Source organism: Oncorhynchus masou, chromosome 12 (genome assembly GCF_036934945.1).
Source record: "Oncorhynchus masou masou isolate Uvic2021 chromosome 12, UVic_Omas_1.1, whole genome shotgun sequence".
Lineage (NCBI taxonomy): Eukaryota > Metazoa > Chordata > Actinopteri > Salmoniformes > Salmonidae > Oncorhynchus > Oncorhynchus masou.
Genome location: NC_088223.1, coordinates 71,597,407 through 71,623,171, shown reverse-complemented (window position 1 = coordinate 71,623,171; position 25,765 = coordinate 71,597,407). Strand labels below are relative to the sequence as shown.

Sequence of the window (25,765 nt, the reverse complement as noted above, 5' to 3'; positions counted from 1 at the left end):
CACCAACACTCCTTTTGACACACCCTTTCTCCCATCGCCATATTGGGCTGTGGCTACCCATACTTGACCAGGTTTGAGTCTTAAGGCTGTCATTTGTGTAATTATGATACCTCCTTCTGTGATTTATGAATCAATTCAAACTGATGTAGCTATAGTTTCAATTGACCTCTGAGGGACTGTTAGTCAACTCCACTTTAGTTGCCACTGATCTTCGGCACAGTTTTGAGGGAAAAGACATGGCCTCACTTTTTCTTATTTTTTGTTGTTGCGAGAGTACACCTGCCTGTCAAGGAGAAATTGGTGTTCCAGTTTACTGTAAAAGCAATTGTAAATTCGCTGTCTCAGCCTGGTTGGATTTCCCAACCGCATACTCATGCTGTCTAGTAGAATCAACTAAGAGAGCGTTAAATTGTGCATTAAAAAGCTGATATGACTTTTTCGGAGATTGTATTGGCGCAGTCCAAAATGCTCCCCTCTATTAAAAAGAACAATAGCCTTAACTAAAAGTTAATAGGAAATTATTTCAAATGTGTACTCCTCAAATTAACTTCTATTGTATTATTTAAAAACGTTTTTCATTATATATTGTCCAAGGGAAATAGCCTACATTGTGGTCTGGTATCAACTCTAGATTTTTTTCTCTAAATATAATTTAATTCTAATTACCAAATGCATTATATCAGAAAATAAGCAAAAAGAATGTCATTCTTTCCCATCACAGTTGTGGTATTAGGCTCCACTCTCTTAGGCTGGAAGTTTCAGAGCTCTGTTCTTGCAGATACTGGCTCCAGGTTTTAATATACTGCATACATTTCGTTCAGCAAATAATGTGTTAAAAACAGCTTGGAAATGTGACAAAGTGAAATTTAATTTCTTGTTCATTACTTGTTTTCCTATTGGACAATAGAGTGGAGCTCTGCCCTGGCAACAAATGTAGGTTATTTGCATACTGTCTTCTGATTGGGCAAGCCAGAGATAGCACACGCCAATCACACATTCTTCCTGGTGGTAGGCTATGCTAATGAGGTACTGTTGCTGGGGTTCAGAAGGGTGGTTACTCTGTGATTCTGCTACGTTGTGTTGTCTAATGAAAGATGTTGATAAATGAGTACTTAATGATCTGCAGAATTCCTGTTCACTCTGGGCAGACTGAGATTTCAAAATAGAACTGAGAGGATTTGATTACAGGGCTATAGCCTTGTTTTCACTGCTTGGTTGAATCTGTCAAGTAAAACAACTGATGCAACTGGAATGTCTATTTTAGCTACTACTACTTATTCATCTTATTCCATTTTAAAATAATGCAGTTAGGAATTGCCCGTTTAGAATATGTTGTGTAAATACGGCCATAGATAATCTGCAAGTGGGATTTTTTTGGTGTGTGGATAATTTACACAAGTTGTCATTTTTGATTGCCAGATGCATGTGTACATGCCTTTTTTTTAAATTATACATGTATTTACATGTGATCAGACATTAGATTTATACTATGTGTGAAGGATTTTAGTAGACAGTTGATCAAGTGTGCTTAGTCAAAAGCACCAATATTATTTTGGAGAACGTGCCAAACCACAGAATTCTCCTAAAAGTAACCTGCGAATAAATGACCGAATTGGTTAAATATTTTTTGGGTGCCCTTTGATCATATATAAAAAAGTATTGCTGTGATTTGTGTGTAATGTAACTCAAGATTTTTTTTAAAGCTATGGTCCTTAGTCAGTGGCTGCCATGATTTTAAAATGTTGCTAAATGCATATAGGGGAACCACTGTGAATATTGAATTGTTAGCAAGTTGTCCATCTTCTTTGGGATATATATATTTTCCTTTTGGCTAGCCTTATTAGTTATTGAAGACTAATCACTTAAGTATTTTTAGATGTTCAAGAGATTTGTAAAAAATCTATAGATCTTAAAATAACAGCCAAATAATTTTTTTAAATTTATTTGATTTTTTAACCCTTATTTTACCAAATAAGTTGACTGAGAAGACATTGTCATTTACATCAACGCCCTGGGGAATAGTTATAGGGGGGGGGGGGATTTGAGCCAATTGTATGCTGGGGGTAATTAGGTGACCATGACGGTATGAGGGCCCAGCATTCATCTGGCATACCATATTGTGCCAGCCCCTCCAAGTATTGTGGACCCTCAATCTTGGTTGGTATCTGGAATAAAATGGTAAAACATTTCACTAATTTATTATTTACATTTTTCAAAATCACTCTCAGGCACTCTCAGGCTGTTGTTGATTGATCAAACAGATTTTATGTGCACATTTAGCAGTTAGTCAAAATGAGTTTGGATTACTGAAGTTTGTGATTACCTTGTGCTGTTTAGTCTACGTAATATCTATAATTTTAAGAGATTCCACTGGAAGTTTTGTAGGTATTACAGCATTTTCGTGCATTGTGCCTGCCCATGTCACACACAAAGTGTAACATTTTGGGGATATTACAAGGATGGAGCTGTGAAAAGGATTTTAACCTTAACATGACCATCTGTGCATATTAGTAGGCATGCATTCTCCTGAATACAAAAATGCTAACAATTAGCATAGATGCTAGCTGCCTGTTTTTGTAGTAAATGCCACTCTGTTGCTTTCAAACTATCAATGCGAAAAGTAATGTCTTGAACTCAACATTATTTTGTTGCTAAATGGCCAATATCGTTATTGTCCAAAAATTTGCATATACTGTTATTCAAATTTGACCCTAACATGGTCATTGATTGAAGAGTTCAATTATAGAATTTGTGTGGTTGGGGTAATTTGACGCAACGTTCACGCCAATCATTATTCTTTTGGAATAGCTTCTTGATTCAGTGAGGTGTAGTCACTAGTCAGAAAGCATATACTTGATAAAAGCATGACTTTTAAATCTGCTTTTTTAAACATTGCTTCAGTCTATCATTTAGAGTTTTTTTTTGCAGTGCTTTAATTTCCTTCACTACAGCAATGGGGAAACTGAATAGTAATTGCAGCAGCAGGGATTAGAAAAATATAATCCAGAGTGGTGCGTTGAAAGATGATGTTACCCAGGGATTTAAGGGAATATAGCATTGTGTTCGCTTGTCTCGCTCTCTCGACTATGCTGCCAGAGCAGTATTTGGGAATGAGTTGTGTGCGCGATGACGCAGTGGTTTCTCAGTGTGAGGTGGTGGAATTGTAGGTAAACGGTAGGGAGGCAGGCCTGACTTTGGCTGATGCTCCCATCATGATGCTGAGTCACTAGCCAGCAGACGACCCAGACTGAGAGGGTACACTCAATGAGAGCCTCCACAGCCCCCCTCTCGTCTTTTGATTTCACCAAGCATGATCAAAGATACCACCGCACCTTCAGTTACCCTGACAAAAAAATTAGCTTCATGCACAGAACTCGCTACAATATGCCTTATAATGTTTTATTTTGTTGTGTAACTGACTGCTGATCATTCCATTTACTTTTACTGGCAAATCTCGCCAGCTAATTGAGAGACCATCCGGAATCTTATCAAGAGCAACCGTGTGACAAAAGCATGACTGTCTGGGCTGTGTCCTCTGGGTTTGTACTGTTTGGGATGAAACCTGATCTGAGGGTGAGCAGAATCCGAGTCGCGCTGCGCTGTAGGACACTTTAGACGCTGACAGGTGCTGCTGCTTTTTTGTGATCTGATTTCACCCTGCATGCCACTAGCCAAGGAGCAACTCTCTGTGCAAAACGACAAAGAACGTCACAGTTCATCTTTACAAAGCAACTAGGGGCCATTGATTGTGATTTGTAGTTTGTGTGGTGTCTGGGTATGCTAGGATTTCATTTCAAAAGCTATTTTGGATTATAAAATGGGTTGTTTGCATCCTGGATGCTAATTGGTTGATAGCAGGGAGTTATAGCACCACAATCCTCACATTTTCCAGTAAATGCCTGTTAACAGTTCTATTAGATTGATCAATATCCCACAGCCCAGCCAGATTTTTCCCATGCTACTAGGCTAGTATTTGGTTTGCCTAAACCAGGGCCAACCAAATCTGGCCTAGGGCCCCTAATGAGCTTCCCTGATATATTCCTGAACTGTCCAATACCTTGCTAATGCATTACAATGACTTACTGCTGCATATACAAATTGTTACACCTTTCCCATATTCAAGGGTAGCCTAGTGGTTAGAGGGTAGCCTAGTGGCTAGAGGGTAGCCTAGTGGCTAGAGGGTAGCCTAGTGGCTAGAGGGTAGCCTAGTGGCTAGAGGGTAGCCTAGTGGCTAGAGGGTAGCCTAGTGGCTAGAGGGTAGCCTAGTGGCTAGAGGGTAGCCTAGTGGCTAGAGGGTAGCCTAGTGGCTAGAGGGTAGCCTAGTGGCTAGAGGGTAGCCTAGTGGCTAGCCTAGTGGCTAGAGGGTAGCCTAGTGGCTAGAGGGTAGCCTAGTGGCTAGAGGGGTAGCCTAGTGGTTAGAGGGTAGCCTAGTGGCTAGTGGTTAGGGTAGCCTAGTGGCTAGTGGGTAGCCTAGTGGCTAGAGGGTAGCCTAGTGGCTAGAGGGTAGCCTAGTGGCTAGAGGGGTAGCCTAGTGGCTAGAGGGTAGCCTAGTGGCTAGTGGTTAGGGGTAGCCTGGTTAGAGGGTGCCTAGTGGTTAGAGGGTAGCCTAGTGGGAGGGTAGCCTAGTGGCTAGTGGTTAGAGGGTAGCCTAGTGGCCTAGTGGTTAGAGGGTAGCCTAGTGGCTAGAGGGTAGCCTAGTGGTTAGAGGGTAGCCTAGTGGCTAGAGGGTAGCCTAGTGGCTAGAGGGTAGCCTAGTGGCTAGAGGGTAGCCTAGTGGTTAGAGGGTAGCCTAGTGGTTAGAGCCTAGTGGTTAGGCGTTGGACTAGTAACCGGAAGGTTGTGAGTTCAAACCCCGAGCTGACAATGTACAAATCTGTCGTTCTGCCCCTGAACAGGCAGTTAACCCACTGTTCCTAGGCCGTCATTGAAAATAAGAATGTGTTCTTAACTGACTTGCCTGGTTAAATAAAGGTAATAAAACAAAAACATATTATAGTTATTATCCTTATGAACATAGAGCTCGCCAGCTTGTAGTCCTAGAAACCATAAATGAGTTACCTCTGGTTCGTTCAGCAATTCATATAGGGAAAATGTAATGGGGAAAGAATAGGTTTTTGGTATAAATGCTGAAAATAAGGCCTGAGGTTAACACAGGCTTATTAGATCTTCTATGAGATGACAGTCAATTAACATGACCTTTTATAACTTATGAAGCCTTTCATGTGCTTAGATTTAAAATAGAAAATAAATTATTACATAAATGCTTTTAAATGTTACATTCGCACAGTGCTTCTCAATTACTTTCTGTTACCCCCCCATGAAGAAGTAAACATTTCTCCCCCTCCCCCAACTCTTCACTGCGACTGTAAATGGTACCATTTGTCTATAAAATTGTTACAAGTACACCTCTGCATAACATTGTATCCTTATTAACATTAAAGAAAATAAAGAAATATAGATCAACTTACAAAATAAGAGTAACTTTATTAACATTGTTTTTTAGTCTGTAACAGAAAAGACTTAAAGTGCATCAATTTACCTGAAATGTAAAAAAAAAAAAAAATCTATCTTTATTTAAACTTGGAAACGTTTTTTGACCATTTGACACTGAAAAAATATAATCAATAAATAATAATACATTCAAATTGATCAGCAACATTAACTCAGGAGCACAATATATGAAACACTTTGACCTATAAAACAAAAATGAATAAAATAATTTGTGCTGATTTTAAAAAAATATATAAAAAAATGAGGAAGTCAGGATTAATGGCTACAATGAGCACGTTTTGCAGAGCACAGCTTTTCAAAGCGGGGTTTGAAGCATGATACTGCAACTCTCAGCTCCTGCTCAATGTTTAGCTGGGACCTGTACTTGGTCTTCAGTGCAGCAACAGCAGTGAAGCCAGTCTCACAAAGATAAGATGTTGCAAAAGGAAGAAGAATGCCCATGGTCCTCTGCCCTAAGAGTGGATACTGCCTCTCTACACTCAGCCAGAATTCACTCAGTGTCTGTGACTGAGGTTCACATCACAATGTGAAGTCAGACATCATATCAATGAACTGGTCCTCCTCTGCAGAGCTGAAACCAGTTGGAGCTGGTGCATTGAAAGGATCCCTCACCCAGTCATATTGGGAATTGTTTTCATTATGTACTTTTTAAAGAATCCCATCAGTGATGAAATATGCTCCTTAATATATAGAATCACTGAGGTGGCATCACAGTCAATAGTGTCAACAAATTCATGCAGGTTCTCCTTCAAGTCACCTGCCCCACATTGCAAGCTTTCGAGTGAAAGAGCTGATGTCTGTGACCCGAGGGAGGTGTTTATCTTTCCCTTGAAGCTGTAGATTTAGTTAATTTAGCTTTCCAAATATGTCACTCAGGTAGGCCAGTTTTGCCAGGAAGTTCTCATCACAAACATTTTCTGCGAGGTCATACTTGTGCTCCTGCTCCGAAAACATTCTTATCTGCTCTCTGAGCTCAAACTCAGGACAAGACTTTTCCTCGTGACAGCCACCTTGCTTCACTGTGACACAGCACAGCTTGATGTTCAGCTCCCATCTCCTCACAGATAGCAGAAAAGACTTGTTTTTAGTGGTCTGGTCTTTATAAAATTGACTACACCTACAATGTCAGTCATAACCTCACTTAATTCAGAGGAAAGGTGCCTTGATGCCAGTGCTTCTCTGTGTATAACACAGTGTGTCCACTCAGCATTAGGTGAGGCCTTCTTGATGAGTGCCCGAAGTCCTTTTCTCATCCCTGCCATGGTCTGTGCACCATCACTGCAAACACCAATGCAGTTCTCCGACTTTAGCCCATTCTCAGTCAGGAAGCAGTCCAGCATTTTGAATAGCTCTTCAGCTGTGGCTCTGTCTGTGACATATTTACAAACAAGTAGATCCTCACACAGGGAGTTTGTCATGTCAAAACGTACATAAGCGATAAACAAACAGTCCTTGTTGCTCTCAGTTGCTTCATTGAACTGTAAGGCAAAACATTTCTTTGAGTTTATCTACCAGCTGTTCTTTTAGATCGTTAGCAATGTAATTTATACGTCTGGCGACAGTGTCATTGGACAGAGGGATAGTTGTTATTTTTGCAGCACTTGCGTCATCCATGCTGCAGGCAGTATCAGCTCCTCTGCTATGGAGTTTTTTTTTTTTTTGCACTGAGCAATATGGTACGCCACCTTTTATATGATGCTAAAAGTGCTCACTGGTTTACTGAAGTAGCATTCACAAAGCGGAACGATTGTTGGCAATATTCGGAACGTTTTCATGAAAAACTTGCGGCTTATCAGCGTGATTGGGGTGTAATGTCTTTAAGTGACGCCTTAATTTATTTGGCTTCATGCTGTCCGCTGCCAATATTTTTAGACACAGTAAACATACCGGTCTTTCCTCGTCTCCCAACGTAGTCACCGTGAAGCCAAGTGCTACATACGCTTCGTCATATTTCCTTGTCTTAGCTTTCGGAGACTTACGTTTGTCTCTATCTCAGTCTCTCACCGCCTTTCTTTTCATCCCTGTTAAATATTTTTCCATGGTGTCTCTTAAGGGTTTGTTATCTGCACTTCATATCTCCTGCTCTTGTTCGGTACAAAAAAAAACTACTCCCTGCGGCAAAAAAAGCATGTTCCCCGGGGTCACACGCGCCCCCCAGGCATCGCTCCGAGCCCCCCCAGGGGTCCTATTTGAGAAGGACTGCTTAGCGGATGAAGATGATCTCATAGAACAAAACTTAAGATCTCCTAAGCCTGTGTTTACCAGACTTACACAGATGTATTTTCAGTATTTATGCCCACAAAAAGACTCCATTACTATTGCTCTCTATAAAATGTGGTTTTAGGTGTGAAGTTATATGGCTACAATTTGATTAAGTGTGATTTTATGACTGCTTACATAAAAAGCTATTGCTTACCTTTCAAATTTCTAAATAGATACTTTATTTGTTTGGCCCGCGGCCCCAAACTCCGATTTATATCTTGGCCCACCAAGCCCAGAAGTGCATATGAACGTGACGAGACTGACATCGTCTCCGAGCCAAGCAAATTCATTTATCAAGATCCTTATCATGTGTGTATATATCCAAAGAAATGGCAGTATAAACAAAGGTAAAACAAATGAAAGTGCACAGTTTGCTGTCATTTTAGCTGCTTGATGTGATTGTTCACTTTAGTTGACTTGCTAGCAAAGATTAAGTACACAAAATATACAAAAGAATGTGGACACCCCTTCAAATTTGTGGATTCGGCTATTTTAGCCACACCGTGGCACCGTCATAGGAGGCCACCTTTCCAACAAGTCAGTTTGTCAAATTTCTGCCCTTCTAGAGCTGCCTCGGTCAACTGTAACTGCTGTTATTGTGAAGTGGATATGTCTAGGAGCAACCACGGCTCAGCCGCAAAGTGGTAGGCCACACAAGCTCACAGAATGATACCCTGAATCGCCTGGCGCGTAAAATTGTCTGTCCTCGGTTGCAACACTCACTACCGAGTTCCAAACTGCCTCTGGAAGCAACGTCAGCCCAAGAACTGTTCGTTGTGAGCTTCATGAAATGGGTTTCCATTGATGAACAGCCACACAGAAGCATAAGATCACCACGTGCAATGCCAAGCATCGGCTGGAGTGACGTAAAGCTCAACGCCATTGGACTATGGAGCAGTGGAAACATTTCTCCCTGGAGTGATGAATCACGCTTCACCATCTGGCAGTCCGATGGACCAATCTGGGTTTGGTGGATGCCAGGAGAACGCTACCTGCCCCAATGCATAGTGCCAACTGTAAAGTTTAGTGGAGGAGGAATAATGGCCTGGGGTTGTTTTTCATTCTTCGGGCTAGCCCCTTAGTTCCAGTGAAGGGAAATCAATGCTATAGCACACAATGACATTCTGCGCTTCCAAAGTTGTGGTAACAGTTTGGGGAAGGCCCTTTCCTGTTTCCGCATGACAATGCCCCCATGCACAAAGTGAGGTTCATACAGAAATGGTTTGTTGATATCGGTGTGGAATAACTTGACTAGCATTCACAGAGCCATGACCTAAACAACATCAAACACCTTTGGGATAAATTGCCCGGCATCAGTGCCTGACCTCACTAATCTTGTTCTTGTGTCTGAATGGAAGCAAGTCCCTGCAGCAATGTTCTAACATCTAGTGGAAAGCCTTCCCAGAGGAGTGGAGGCTGTTATTGTAGCAATGGTGGGACCAACTCCATATTAATGCCCATGATTTTGGAATGAGTTGCTCGATGAGCAGGTGTCTACATACTTTTGGTCATGTTGTGAAGCTAGTCTGCATAGCGACATGCCAATGATTTTAGCATGGCAACCATTTCAAAAAGAATGAACGACCAGCCCATTTTGCTAACAACTTCAGAATCTCAGAACTAACAACTGGCTTTTGCCCGTGCTATAATATATGGTGGTAGAATACAATTCATTTACTCAATATAATAACATTTGTAATATGTTGGCAGGCGTTTTATAGAAGCAATAAGGCCCTCAAACAGCCCATAGTTATTCACACAATAATTCCTGGGTTCTCATTTGTTATTGCTTAACTATTGCTGAGCACACCACTTTAGAATATTCCCTGGAATATTAAGTTTCCTTACATTTACATTTACATTTAAGTCATTTAGCAGACGCTCTTATCCAGAGCGACTTACAAATTGGTGAATTCACCTTCTGACATCCAGTGGAACAGCCACTTTACAATAGTGCATCTAAGTCATTAAGGGGGGGGGTGAGAAGGATTACTTATCCTATCCTAGGTATTCCTTGAAGAGGTGGGGTTTCAGGTGTCTCCGGAAGGTGGTGATTGACTCCGCTGTCCTGGCGTCGTGAGGGAGTTTGTTCCACCATTGGGGGGCCAGAGCAGCGAACAGTTTTGACTGGGCTGAGCGGGAACTGTACTTCCTCAATGGTAGGGAGGCGAGCAGGCCAGAGGTGGATGAACGCAGTGCCCTTGCTTGGGTGTAGGGCCTGATCAGAGCCTGGAGGTACTGCGGTGCCGTTCCCCTCACAGCTCCGTAGGCAAGCACCATGGTCTTGTAGCGGATGCGAGCTTCAACTGGAAGCCAGTGGAGAGAGCGGAGGAGCGGGGTGACGTGAGAGAACTTGGGAAGGTTGAACACCAGACGGGCTGCGGCGTTCTGGATGAGTTGTAGGGTTTAATGGCACAGGCAGGGAGCCCAGCCAACAGCGAGTTGCAGTAATCCAGACGGGAGATGACAAGTGCCTGGATTAGGACCTGCGCCGCTTCCTGTGTGAGGCAGGGTCGTACTCTGCGGATGTTGTAGAGCATGAACCTACAGGAACGGGCCACCGCCATGATGTTGGTTGAGAACGACAGGGTGTTGTCCAGGATCACGCCAAGGTTCTTAGCGCTCTGGGAGGAGGACACAATGGAGTTGTCAACCGTGATGGCGAGGTCATGGAACGGGCAGTCCTTCCCGGGAGGAAGAGCAGCTCCGTCTTGCCGAGGTTCAGCTTGAGGTGGTGATCCGTCATCCACACTGATATGTCTGCCAGACATGCAGAGATGCGATTCGCCACCTGGTCATCAGAAGGGGGAAAGGAGAAGATTAATTGTGTGTCGTCTGCATAGCAATGATAGGAGAGACCATGTGAGGTTATGACAGAGCCAAGTGACTTGGTGTATAGCGAGAATAGGAGAGGGCCTAGAACAGAGCCCTGGGGGACACCAGTGGTGAGAGCGCGTGGCGAGGAGACAGATTCTCGCCACGCCACCTGGTAGGAGCGACCTGTCAGGTAGGACGCAATCCAAGCGTGGGCCGCGCCGGAGATGCCCAACTCGGAGAGGGTGGAGAGGAGGATCTGATGGTTCACAGTATCGAAGGCAGCCGATAGGTCTAGAAGGATGAGAGCAGAGGAGAGAGAGTTAGCTTTAGCAGTGCGGAGCGCCTCCGTGATGCAGAGAAGAGCAGTCTCAGTTGAATGACTAGTCTTGAAACCTGACTGATTTGGATCAAGAAGGTCATTCTGAGAGAGATAGAGGGAGAGCTGGCCAAGGACGGCACGTTCAAGAGTTTTGGAGAGAAAAGAAAGAAGGGATACTGGTCTGTAGTTGTTGACATCGGAGGGATCGAGTGTAGGTTTCTTCAGAAGGGGTGCAACTCTCGCTCTCTTGAAGACGGAAGGGACGTGCCGGCGGTCAGGGATGAGTTGATGAGCGAGGTGAGGTAAGGGAGAAGGTCCCCGGAAATGGTCTGGAGGAGAGAGGAGGGGATAGGGTCGAGCGGGCAGGTTGTTGGGCGGCCGGCCGTCACATTTCATCTGGAGAGAGAGGGGAGAAAGAGGTCAGAGCACAGGGTAGGGCAGTGTGAGCAGAACCAGCGGTGTCGTTTGACTTAGCAAACGAGGATCGGATGTCGTCGACCTTCTTTTCAAAATGGTTGACGAAGTCATCTGCAGAGAGGGAGGAGGGGGGGAGGGGGAGGAGGATTCAGAAGGGAGGAGAAGGTGGCAAAGAGCTTCCTAGGGTTAGAGGCAGATGCTTGGAATTTAGAGTGGTAGAAAGTGGCTTTAGCAGCAGAGACAGAGGAGGAAAATGTAGAGAGGAGGGAGTGAAAGGATGCCAGGTCCGCAGGGAGGCGAGTTTTCCTCCATTTCCGCTCGGCTGCCCGGAGCTCTGTTCTGTGAGCTCGCAATGAGTCATCGAGCCACGGAGCGGGAGGGGAGGACCGAGCCGGCCTGGAGGATAGGGGACATAGAGAGTCAAAGGATGCAGAAAGGGAAGAGAGGAGGGTTGAGGAGGCAGAGTCAGGAGAAAGGTTGGAGAAGGTATGAGCAGAGGGAAGAGATGAAAGGATGGAAGAGGAAAGAGTAGCGGGGGAGAGAGAGCGAAGGTTGGGACGGCGCGATACCATCCGAGTAGGGGCAGTGTGGGAAGTGTGGGAAGTGTTGGTCATAGGTCTCACAGGCCATGAGTCCAGCCGAGGGTCATGGTTTCGTAGAAGGCCCAAAATGTGTCCTCATTCATTCAAAGTTCATTGACATTTTTAAATGCAATGGTCAGCTAGCTATTTGGGACTGAATTTGTACTTTTTTCCCCTGGAGCACTTTTCATCTGCTTTTCTTTAATCAGCTTCTGTAGTTGAGTTACTTTAAGGCCTAATGTATGTCATAGTGCTAAAGAGAAGTGTTTGTTATAAATAAGTGCATTTTAATCATTTGGGGAAAATCTAACATTTGAGTTACACTGCACATTTCTGTGAGAATATGATGGTGTAGAGAAGGCTATTTGAGGGGTTAAATAACTTTTTCAACCGATTTTCATGTCTCAGTTTATTACACGGCATGCTTTCCTTTGACATTGTTGTGCTTTTATTCTGCCCAATTAATAATGTTGAAGCTATTGCTTTGGGTCTTTTTGTAATGGTTTTCCTAATCAATTATTAACTTCAAATCTGGTGCCATGCTTTTTTAGTTTTGGCCATCATGCAGGGATGTGATGAAATATTCTAGTAGTGTACAGACATCAAATCTCTCTGCCATTGTCCTTTTTGTAGCTTTTTTTTTTCTTGTCGGAAAGGTCATTGGTGCTTGTTTTTGTGTATACGTTTTGGGTCATGTGTCGGATGCAGTCTTCCAAAATTGCTACAGCTAAATGCGAAGTGATTGATGGTATATGGAATAATCACTGATGCAATCCTTAATTTAAGACTTGCTCTGATATACAAACACAGTGATTTTTTTTTTTTTTTTAAACCACAATTACATCATTTAAGTTGTATCATTTATGTTAAGGAACACAGTAGCAAGGGTTCACACTGAGAACTGAGAATGGGGCCTTGTGACAACCTATTGAATGTGTGTCGATCAGAAGCTAACATGTCCCTCTCTTTCAGGAGAAGAGACTTCAGCATGCAAACCTTCATCTGTCCAGCTTGCTCCCTTGTTTTCGTTCCACGCTTCTGGGCTTCTGATGGCTGCTCCCATTCCCCATTTGCACCAGCAGTACAGTGAGCAGCACCAACAGACTACTGACCCGTCTGTGCCGGCTCTGCCCCACAGCGGGCAGGCGCAGCAGTCTATTGCCAGCCAGGTACGCTAGGTACAGCTACACACACCATATACAGTACACTCATACATACATTGATACAAATACACACACAAAACCTTACGCATACACCAAAACACACTCGCACACAAAGTGGTGCTAACCCCAAGCCCTGCGGCCTGTGGCTTCCTTTACACAACGCTGCTTGCTGTCCGCCTTTCCTAGTAAAAGGCACTTAAAAATATATCCTGACCCGCCGTGAACACAGCTTATTCTTACTGTACAGGCAACATTATGGTCTGCTTGTCCAGGACAGTGGACTAACAATAAACGGGGTAATTTCTCACTTGATTTTATTACTGACGACAGTCTTGGCTATTACCAAAATAATCTGCAGGGTGCTGTCAAACACGCCCATGACTTCAGCTGCCCCTGTGTTTTTCTGATATCAGGCCCCCCTCATCAAATTCTCCTTTATTTAAGCAGAGTCAGTGCCGTAATACCTGAGTACGGAATATAAATGTATATGAGCACAGTGTACAAAACATTAAGAACACCTGCTCTTTCCATGACCAAGACTGACCAGGTGAAGGTTTTGATCCATTATTGTCACTTCAATCAGTGTAGATGACGGGGAGGAAACGGGTTAAAGAAGGAATTGTAAGCCTTGAGATAAGACATGGACTGTATGTGTGCCATTCAGAGGGTGAATGGGCAAGACAATAGATGTGTGCCTTTTGAGCAGGGTATGGTGGTAGGTGCCAGGTGCACAGGTTTGTGTCAAGAACTGCAACACTGCTGCGTTTTTCACGCTCTACAGTTTCCCATGTGTTCGTAATGTTTGGTAAACTTGGTGTACGTGATGGTGTGTATGGACATTATGTACCGTATATGACTAGAAAAGGTGTGTACAGCAGTAGTTGTATAGGATGAGACTTGATGAGAACACAGTATATGCACTGAGTATACAAACATTAGGGACATGCATCTGTAGAAGTTCGTGAGGGTCTTAGGGGCCAATAATACTTTTTTCCAGCCTCCTGAGGTTGTAGAGGCTCTGTTGTGCCTTCTTCACCACACTGTCTGTGTAGCTGGACCATTTCAGAATGTCAGTGATGCCGAGGAACTTGGAAGCTTTCCTCCCTCTCCACTGCCGTCTCGCTGATGTGGATGGGGGCGTGCTCCCTCTGCTTTCTTCTGAAGTCCACGATTAGCTCCTTCATTTTGTTGAGGGAGAATTTATTTTCCTGGCACCACTTCGCCAGGGCCCTCACCTCCAACCTGTAGCCTGTTTCGTTGTTGGTAATCAGTCCTACCACTGTTGATTGAGTTGGAGACGTGCGTGGCCACAAAGTCATGGGAGTACAGGAGTGGGCTCAGCAGGCACAGATGTTGGGCCACCCCCCTGTTGCTGATCAGTGTAGCGCAAGTGTTGTAGCTTAACTTCACCACCAGGGGTCGGCCCGTCAGGAAAACCAGGACCCAGTTGCAAAGGGCGGGGTTCAGACCCAAGTTTATTGATGAGCTTGCCGGGCACTATGGCGTTGAAGGCTGAGCAGCATTCTTACTTAGGTATTCCTCTTGTCCAGACGGGATAGGGAAGTGTGTAGTGCAATGGAGATTGCGTAATCTGTGGATCTGTTAGGGCGTTATGCAAATTGTAGTGGGTCTAGGGTTTCTGGTAAGATAGAGGTGATATGATTCTTAACTAGCCTCTCAAATCACTTCATGATGACAGAAGTGAGTGCTACACGGCCATTTTCCCCCTTCTCTTTAACAGAAGACCGTGCCTGTTTCTAAACTACCCCATCAACATTATTTTTGAAAGATAGCTTTTTGTCAGTCCAGATGACCAAATATTTATAAGTGGCGACACAACAATAAGGGCACCATCCAAAGTACGTATGAGTCAGATACATTTTTACCTGATTTGGAAAAATAACCTTAACCTATACTTGGTTTTACCTGCATTAAGTACCAACTTCAGTTCAAGAAAGGCTTTCTGCAGGGAAATGCAGAGCCTGGTCAGCTGTGGGGGTAATGGCATACACCACAGTCATCTGCATACAAGTGCATTGAATTTTTTATAAACCAATTTTGCTAATGTAAATAGTAAAACAAACCAAACCAATAATCGATCCCTGTGGGACACTGTTCTGTCCTTTTTAAATAATGTCATGCATAGCAACATTTGCCACATAAACAACAGATGCAGGTGAGTGTGTGTTTCTGAAACGGTGATATTCTCTGTGTTTGGTGCGTCTGTGTTTTAAGGTGACCCCTGATGTTGTCATGTTACAGAGGCGCATGCCACAGTGCTTTCGCGACCCGTCCTCGTCTCCCCTGAGGAAGCTCTCTATTGACCTGATCAAAACCTACAAATGCATCAATGAGGTAAGTTCCACCACTCCCTCCGCCACACACTACACCTGTATCTGGAACTCTGGTCGCTCAAGGCCAGGGCTCGCACAAAACATACACGGAAGGATTAACACTGCTCAAATTCAAATTTTTGTAAATAACACATCTGTTAAGCCTGATTAAGATAAAATCAGGCCTGCACTGATCATTTGAAGATTTGAATCGAATAGTGACAACATCCCATGCAATCTCAGCTTGTACTGCATAGTGGTGGTTAGGGCCTACCTTTTAGCAACTACCTCCCAGGCTCCGATAGGAGGTGGGTAATCTAGTAACATGGGTAATCTAGTAACACCACCATTTTGTTGGCAGGTATACTATGCAAAAAAGAAGCGGAGACACCAACATGTCCAGGGCGACGACTCCAGTCACAAGAAAGAGAGGAAGGTCTTCAACGACGGCTATGATGACGACAACTACGACTACATCGTCAAAAATGGGGAGAAATGGATGGACCGCTACGAGATCGACTCCTTGATAGGCAAAGGCTCGTTTGGACAAGTGAGTCACATGACATACATGTATTGTCAACCACCAGGGGAGAAGTTACCTTTTTGCAGAAACTCATCTGGTATTGTTTCAACCACCACCAGGCCTTTAAAGGGCTAGACATGGTCCTTAAAATTGACCTGACATGTATATTTTCAAAAATTATACATGAGCATTTAACCAGAGGCTCACACATTGTGGCGGAATCGCTGATAGGACTGTAAAGATCTTGGAATTTGAGGTTATGGTAATTGGCCAGGCCAATGTACATGGTCACCGACATAACCATTCTGGGGGTTAAGTCACAATTCTGTTTGTACACTTATTTACATGGACATGCTTCTTAATGAAACCTATTTGAAACAAGCCATTACACTTTGTTATTATCACGCCATTTTCATTATTATTATTCAGGTTATTACTAATACATATTAATAAAATAAATGTAAGTACCAGGTTAAAGAGGATCTGTCACATGTCCATGTTGACACGTTAATGGAGTCAAAATAAAAATGTATGCCTACCGTGTTCTTGTCTGTTGGCTTTTCTGCATATAAAAACAATTAAATACAGATCCTATTCTGATGCACAAAACCATTCAAACAAATTCCGATGGGGTTTCTCCCACTTTCCCCAAATTATTCACATACTGCCACAAACCCTGCTGCTGTGGTCATTCGATGGCATTGGCATATGTTCTTCAAAGAAAGGAAGCCGTAATGAGAAGTAATGTAGCCTAAGCTACTGACAATAGGCCTTTTACATGTGTTTGATTCTTATTAAAGAGATGTAGTCCAGACAGGCTACTTTGAAAAACTTTCTGCATGACCGTATGCATATAGAGAATCAGCGTACTCACTCACCAAGGAATAGCACCTGTCAGTCAAAGCCAGCAGCGTATGTCAGACAAGCAAATATCCTTTCCTTAACTTATTTTTAAAAACAACTAGGCCTACCTTGGGCTTTCTGAAAGTAGGCTATAAGCTAAGGAATTGACAAGGAAAGTATGAATGGGACAGGTGTGCGCGCGTGCAGAAGTGTGTGCTGTACACGCAGGCGAGTAGAGAGCGCGTGTGTGTGTGTGCGTGTGCGCGACTGAAGAGGCTGTAATAAATCAGAGCCCCACCCCCCTGTTTAGTGCATATGTTCCTGCCTGGCTCATTGTTTTTTACATGGTTTGTGTTTGGCCTTGCCTCTCTCCAGGTTGTGAAGGCATATGACTGTGCAGAGCAGGAGTGGGTGGCAATTAAGATCATCAAGAACAAGAAGGCTTTTCTTAATCAAGCCCAGATTGAAGTGCGGCTCCTCGAGCTCATGAACAAACATGACATGGAGATGAAGTACTACATAGGTACAGCCAGATTCTCCTTTTTCCCTATACATGTCTCTCATTCACTCTATATATATATATATATATATATATATATATATATATATATATATATATATACACACACACACACACACACACCGTTCAAAAGTTTGGGGTCACTTAGAAATGTTCTTGTTTTTGAAAGAAAAGCAATAGCATCAAATTGATCAGAAATACATTGTTCATCTTGTAAATGACTATTGTAGCTAGAAACGGCAGATTGTAGATTGTACGCCTTTGTAGATATTCCATAAATTGAGGCCCATTATCAGCAAATGTCACTCCTGTTTCCAATTGACACGTTGTTAGCTAATCCAAGTTTATCATTTTAAAAGGCTAATTGATCGTTATAAAACCCTTATGTAATTATATTAGCGCAGCTGAAAACTGTTGTTCTGGTTAAAGAAGCAATAAAACTGGCCGCCTTTAGACAAGTTGAGTATCTGGGACATCAGCATTTGCGGGTTAAACTACAGGCTCAAAATGGCCAGAAACAAAGACCTTTCTTCTGAAAATCGTCAGTTTATTCTTGTTCTGTTTAATGAAGCCTATTCCATGCGAGACATTGCCAAGAGTTTTCTACCTGGTTTTCTAATGATCAATTAGTCCTTTTAAAATGATAAACTTGGATTAGCTAACACACCGTGCCATTGGAACACAGGAGTGATGGTTGCTGATAATAGGCCTCTGTACGCCTCTGTTTTTGTTATTGACATGCATACATGCATGCATGCATACATACATACATACATACATATTTACATACAGTGGGGCAAAAAAAGTATTTAATCAGCCACCTATTGTGCAAGTCCTCCCACTTATAAAGATGAGAGGCCTGTAATTTTCATCATATGTACACTTCAACTATGACAGACAACCCTCGCAAGGCTGCAGGCCAAGACGGCATCCCCAGCCGTGCCCTCAGAGCATGCGCAGACCAGCTGGCTGGTGTGTTTACGGACATATTCAATCAATCCCTATCCCAGTCTGTTGTTCCCACATGCTTCAAGAGGGCCACCATTGTTCCTGTTCCCAAGAAAGCTAAGGTAACTGAGCTAAACGACTACCGCCCCGTAGCACTCACTTCCGTCATCATGAAGTGCTTTGAGAGACTAGTCAAGGACCATATCACCTCCACCCTACCTGACACCCTAGACCCACTCCAATTTGCTTACCGCCCAAATAGGTCCACAGACGATGCAATCTCAACCACACTGCACACTGCCCTAACCCATCTGGACAAGAGGAATACCTATGTGAGAATGCTGTTCATCGACTACAGCTCGGCATTTAACACCATAGTGCCCTCCAAGCTCGTCATCAAGCTCGAGACCCTGGGTCTCGACCCCGCCCTGTGCAACTGGGTACTGGACTTCCTGACGGGCTGCCCCCAGGTGGTGAGGGTAGGCAACAACATCTCCACCCCGCTGATCCTCAACACTGGGGCCCCACAAGGGTGCGTTCTGAGCCCTCTCCTGTACTCCCTGTGGCCACGCACGCCTCCAACTCAATCATCAAGTTTGCGGACGACACAACAGTGGTAGGCTTGATTACCAACAACGACGAGACGGCCTACAGGGAGGAGGTGAGGGCCCTCGGAGTATGGTGTCAGGAAAATAACCTCACACTCAACGTCAACAAAACTAAGGAGATGATTGTGGACTTCAGGAAACAGCAGAGGGAACACCCCCTATCCACAACGATGGAACAGTAGTGGAGAGGGTAGTAAGTTAAGTTTCTCGGCGTACACATCACAGACAAACTGAATTGGTCCACCCACACAGACAGCATCGTGAAGAAGGCGCAGCAGCGCCTCTTCAACCTCAGGAGGCTGAAGAAATTCGGCTTGTCACCAAAAGCACTCACAAACTTTTACAGATGCACAATCGAGAGCATCCTGTCAGGCTGTATCACCGCCTGGTACGGCAACTGCTCCGCCCACAACCGTAAGGCTCTCCAGAGGGTAGTGAGGTCTGCACAACGCATCACCGGGGGCAAACTACCTGCCCTCCAGGACACCAACACCACCCGATGTCACAGGAAGGCCATAAAGATCATCAAGGACAACAACCACCTGAGCCACTGCCTGTTCACCCCGCTATCACCCAGAAGGCGAGGTCAGTGCATCAAAGCTGGGACCGAGAGACTGAAAAACAGCTTCTATCTCAAGGCCATCAGATTGTTAAACTGAGTGGCTGCTGCCAACACACTGACTCAACTCCAGTCACTTTAATAATGGGAATTGATGGGAAATGATGTAAAATATATCATTAGCCCCTTTAAACAATGCTACCTAATATAATGTTTACATACACTACATTATTCATCTCATATGTATACGTATATACTGTACTCTATCATCTACTGCATCTTTATGTAATACATGTATCACTAGCCACTTTAACTATGCCACTTTGTTTACATACTCATCTCATATGTATATACTGTACTCAATACCATTTACTGCATCTTGCCTATGCCGCTCTGTACCATCACTCATTCATATATCTTTATGTACATATTCTTTATCCCCTTACACTTGTGTCTATAAGGTAGTAGTTTTGGAATTGTTAGTTAGATTACTTGTTGGTTGTGCATTGTCGGAACTAGAAGCACAAGCATTTCGCTACACTCGCATTAACATCTGCCAACCATGTGTATGTGACAAATAAAATTTGATTTGATGAGAAGAAGAAAAAATCCAGAAAATCACATTGTAGGATTTTTAATGAATTTATTTGCAAATGATGGTGGAAAATAAGTATTTGGTCAATAACAAAAGTTTATCTCAGTACTTTGTTATATACCCTTTGTTGGCAATGACAGAGGTCAAGCGTTTTCTGTAAATTTTCACAAGGTTTTCACACACTGTTGCTGGTGTTTTGGCCCATTCCTCCATGGAGATCTCCTCTAGAGCAGTGATGTTTTGGGGCTGTTGCTGGGCAACACAGACTTTCAACTCCCTCCAAAGATTTTCTATGGGGTTGAGATCTGGAGACTGGCTAGGCCACTCCAGGACCTTGAAATGCTTCTTACTAAGCCAGTCCTTCGTTGCCCGGGCGGTGTGTTTGGGATCATTGTCATGCTGAAAGACCCAGCCACGTTTCATCTTCAATGCCCTTGCTGATGGAAGGTTTTCACTCAAAATCTCACTATACATGGCCCCATTCATTCTTTCCTTTACACGGATCAGTCGTCCTGGTCCCTTTGCAGAAAAACAGCCCCAAAGCATGATGTTTCCACCCCCTTGCTTCACAGCAGGTATGGTGTTCTTTGGATGCAACTCAGCATTCTTTGTCCTCCAAACATGACGAGTTTTTAGCAAGAAGTTATATTTTGGTTTCATCTGACCATATGACATTCTCCCAATCATCTTCTGGATCATCCAAATGCTCTCTAGCAAACTTCAGATGGGCCTGGACATGTACTGGCTTAAGCAGGGGGACACGTCTGGCACTGCAGGATTTGAGTCCCTGGCGGCATAGTGTGTTACTGATGGTAGGCTTTGTTACTTTGGTCCCAGCTCTCTGCAGGTCATTCACTCGGTCCCCCCATGTGGTTCTGGGATTTTTGCTCACCGTTCTTGTGATCATTTTGACCCCACGGGGTGAGATGGAGCCCCAGATCGAGGGAAATTATCAGTGGTCTTGTATGTCTTTCATTTCCTGTATGTCTTCCATTTCTTCAAACCAAGCTGCTTACCTATTGCAGATTCAGTCTTCCCAGCCTGGTGCAGGTCTACAATTTTGTTTCTGGTGTCCTTTGACAGCTCTTTGGTCTTGGCCATAGTGGAGTTTGGAGTGTGACTGTTTGAGGTTGTGGACAGGTGTCTTTTTATACTAATAACAAGTTCAAACAGGTGCCATTAATACAGATAACAAGTGTAGGACAGAGGATCCTCTTAAAGAAGAAGTTACAGGTCTGTGAGAGCCAGAAATCTTGATTGTTTTTAGGTGACCAAATAATTATTTTCCACCATCATTTGCAAATAAATTCATTAAAAATCCTAAAATGTGATTTTCTGGATTTTTTCCCCTCATTTTATCTGTCATAGTTGAAGTGTACCTGTGATGAAAATGACAGGCCTCTCTCATCTTTTTAAGTGGGAGAACTTGCACAATTGGTGGCTGACTAAATACTTTTTTGCCCCACTGTACGTACATACATACATACATACATACATACATGCATACATACATACATTTATTTGACCTCTGTTCAACTTTGTGATGGAGTCTTTACTATAGTAATACCAGAAAGACCCCAAAACATCTTGATGGAAGTGTGCTACCTGCTAGCTACACAGGACCGCCCCGATGTGTCTAAGTTGGTAGTGCATGGCTTGCAGTGCCAGGGTACTGGGTTCGATTCCCACGGGGGACCAGTACGAAAAAAGTATTAACATGTGTAAGTCGCTCTGGATAAGCGTCTGCTAAATGACTATGTAAATGTTTTGGAGAACCTTAATTGAAAAGGCTTTTTACTCCAGGATGAGGCTTAATCTGTCCAGGAAACCAGTCCATTAACATGCGCAAGTCAATAATCATTATCCAATATGTTAACATCACTAGTGTATCAACCTAACTCAAAACAAATGCTGATTTAGTCTTTTTTTTGTCCCCTCTTCTCTCTCCAGTTCACCTTAAGCGCCACTTCATGTTCCGGAGCCACCTGTGCTTGGTGTTTGAGATGCTCTCCTACAACCTGTACGACCTGCTGCGGAACACCAACTTCCGTGGCGTCTCACTCAATCTCACACGCAAGTTTGCCCAGCAAATGTGCACAGCACTGTTGTTCCTGGCCACACCCGAGCTCAGCATCATCCACTGTGACCTGAAGCCCGAGAACATCCTGTTGTGCAACCCCAAGAGGAGCGCCATCAAGATCGTGGATTTTGGCAGCTCCTGCCAGCTGGGACAGAGGGTAGGGCCGGGAATTGCCAGGGATCTCACAATACTTAGGTGCCGATACGATATGTATTGCATTTCTCATTATTCTATAGGCATTGCGATTTGATGTTCCAAAAGTATTCAGACCGCTTCACTTTAATGGCTTAAATCGTTTTATACACAATACCCCATAATGACAAAGCAGGCAGTTTTTTTTAGAAATGTTTACACTTTTATAAAAAAATAAGCTGATATCACATTTACTAAAGTATTCAAACCCTTTACTCAGTACTTTGAAGCACCTTTGGCAGCTAATTACATTCTCGAGTCTTCTTGCGTGTGACGCTACATGCTTGGCACACCTGTATTTGGTGAGTTTCTCCCATTCGTCTCTGCAGATCCTTTCAAGCTCTGTCAGGTTGGATGGGGAGCGTCGCTGCACAGTTATTTACAGACCTCTCCAGAGATGTTCAAGTCCAGGCTCTGGGTGGGCCACTCAAGGTCATTGAGACTTGTTCCAAAGCCACTCTTGTGTTGTCTTGGCCTTCGCCCCAGTCTGAGGTCCTGGAGCAGGTTTTCATTAAGGATCTCTCTACTTTGCTCTGTTCATTTTTCCCTTGATCCTAACTAGTCTCCCTGCCCCTGAACAACATCCCCACAGCATGATGCTGCCACTACCATGCTTCACCATATGGATGGTGCCAGGTTTCCTCCAGTTGTGATGCTTGGCATTCAGGCCAAAGAGTTTCATCTTGGTTTAATCAGACCAGAGAATCTTGTTTCTCATGGTCAGAGTCCTTTCGGGGCCCTTTGGCATGTGCATTTTACTGAGGAGTGGCTTCTGTCTGGCCACTTTACTATAAAGGCCTGATTGGTGGAGTGCTACAGAAATGGTTGTCTTTCTGGAAGGTTCTCCCATCTCCACAGAGGAGCTCTGGAGTTCTGTCAGAGTGACCAGGTTTTTGGTCACCCTTCTCCCCCGATTGCTCAGTTTTGCCGGGCGGCCAGATCTAGGAAGAGTCTTGGTGGTTCCAAACTTCTTCCATTTAAGAATGATGGAGGCCATTGTGTTATTGGGGACCTTCAATGCTGCAGAAATGCTTTGGTACCTTTCCCCAGATCTGTCCCTGGACACAATTCTGCCACGGACCTCTACGGACAATGCCTTTGACCTCATGGCTTGGTTTTTGCTCTGACATGCACTGTCAACTGTGGGACCTTTTTATATAGACAGGTCTGTGCCTTTCCAAATCATGTCCAGCCAATTGAAGTACTACAGGTGGACTCCAATCAAGTTGTAGAAACATCTCAAGGATGATCAATGGAAATGGGATGCACCTGAGCTCCATTTCCAGTCTCATAGCAAAGGGTCTAAATGCTTATGTAAATAAGGTATATCTGTCATTGTGGGGTATTGTGTGTAGATTGATGTGGATTTTTTTAATTTAATACATTTTAGAACAAGGCTGTAACGTAACAGAATGTGGGGAAAAATCAAGGGGTCTAAGTACTTTCTGAAGGCACTGTATGTTTGCGGCAGAGAGACGAGGGAGAGCATGAGAACCATTTTTGAAATTATCAGATAAAATAAAATTTCTCTATTTAAAAAGATGGTTTACAAGATATAGGATGAAAAATACTGGCATTTTGATAGGCAGCGAAAAGCTACGGAGCAAAAAAATAGGTGGAATCTTGTACTCAAAGTATCGATTATAATTTGTAACTGTATCGATTTCCCCCCCCCCATCACTAACAGAGGCTAAGTGAATGAGAATGTGACGCTGATGATGTTTTTCCTGGAGGTTAATATGGTCATTTTATGCTACATAAGTCTTACACCAAAACTGAGAATCTGATATTTTTGTGACCCACTATGGATTCTCTATTTAATGGATTGATTAATTATTGGATAGATGGATTGGTAGAGTATGATGTGGAAAGATACAAAAACATTTTTTTATGGAAGGGTTTCATGGCTAGAAAAGGGTAACAAAAATGCCATGTCCTAATAGCTGTGACCCCTTTCTGTCCACTCAGATCTACCAGTACATCCAGAGTCGCTTCTACCGCTCCCCAGAGGTGCTGCTGGGCATGCCTTATGACCTGGCCATCGACATGTGGTCCCTGGGCTGCATTCTGGTGGAGATGCACACCGGAGAGCCCCTCTTCAGTGGGGCCAATGAGGTAGGACTCATGGAATGAAAAGATGTATTCTTTATTTAGGATGATATAACTTGTCAGATAATGCTTACCTGTGACGCTTCATTGTGCTCATGTGAGAAAGATTTTCAGTTTTTGTCTTCATCAAGATGAGTGTAGGGAGTGAGAACCTAATAAAGACCAACAGAGGGAGCTGTGGTGCTTTGAATGTTTCACTAGGAGACAGGACTCCACTTTTCACCTAGTTTAGTTGTTGTATTGTTTATAAGAGGCATGTGTCACATTTTCCTTTTTCCTATACTCAGGTGCAGGCAATTTCATACGCATAAGACATTCTTAATTGTGGTCTTCTGATTTTTCAGATTGATCAAATTAACAAAATAGTGGAAGTTCTGGGTGTCCCTCCCAATTACATATTGGACCAGGCGCCCAAGGCCAGAAAGTTCTTTGAGAAGATATCGGACAGCACGTGGGGTGCAAAGAAGACCAAAGATGGCAAAAGGGTGAGTTCAACAAAATCACCCTGTCAATTATGTTGTTGTGATGTCATAAATGTCCTTTGCAATAGTGAGTGTATATATCCTCAAAGTCTCTGTTCTGTGTGTGCACAGTATAAGCCGCCAGGCATGCGGAAGCTGCACAGCATCCTGGGTGTGGAGGCGGGGGGTCCTGGGGGCGGCGGGCGGGTGAGTCTGGCCACGCTGTCGCTGACTACTTGAAGTTCAAGGATCTGATCCTTCGGATGCTGGACTACGACCCCAAGAGCCGCATCCAGCCCTACTATGCCCTGCAGCACAGCTTCTTCAAGAAGACTGCGGATGAGGGGACTAACACGAGCAGCAGCGTGTCCACCAGCCCCGCACTGGAGCAGTCCCAGTCCTCTGGAACCACCTCCAGCACCTCCTCCAGCTCAGGTAGGGAGAGCAACGCAGCCGCAAAGCTGCATGGAAAACTGGGGATTCACTTTGTTTGAGCTAGCCTCGCACACTGGGATTCCCAAGGAATACATTTTTTCAGTACCGGATTAGACATGATGAAGTTAGTGCAGAGCCTTAAGGGAGATTGGAACTGTCTCAAATGTTCAACATAAATGTAATGTCAACTGATATCTGTTTGTGTTTCTGCTCTGCAGGAGGGTCGTCTGGCACGAGCACCAGTGGGCGGGCGCGCTCGGACCCAACACATCAGCACCGGCACAGCCGAGGTCACTTCAGTGCTGTGCAGGCCATGGACTGCGAAAATCTCTTCCCACAGGCAAGTCTCATACACACACTGTTGCTCCTGGCCAAGTGACCCCCACTAGATTGTCACATAGTCTATAACCCAGGTTAACAACCTTTACCCCAACTGCCATTTGAGATGGATGAGCCCTCTCATATGCACAGCTTGGGGAAGTATTGGGT

General features: G+C 43.9%; 1 protein-coding gene across 1 annotated transcript in view; it reads left to right on the top strand.

The window, feature by feature from the left end:
• dyrk1aa (dual-specificity tyrosine-(Y)-phosphorylation regulated kinase 1A, a) overlaps positions 1–25,765 on the top strand; it is a 43,034-nt gene that overhangs the window by 13,442 nt on the left and 3,827 nt on the right. The window contains 10 exon segments of the mRNA XM_064981883.1: positions 12,880–13,076; positions 15,306–15,425; positions 15,765–15,953; positions 17,145–17,292; positions 21,950–22,236; positions 24,240–24,386; positions 24,725–24,865; positions 24,974–25,037; positions 25,040–25,276; positions 25,495–25,616. Coding sequence (XP_064837955.1) covers positions 12,957–13,076; positions 15,306–15,425; positions 15,765–15,953; positions 17,145–17,292; positions 21,950–22,236; positions 24,240–24,386; positions 24,725–24,865; positions 24,974–25,037; positions 25,040–25,276; positions 25,495–25,616 — 1,575 coding nt within the window. The 5' untranslated portion in view covers positions 12,880–12,956.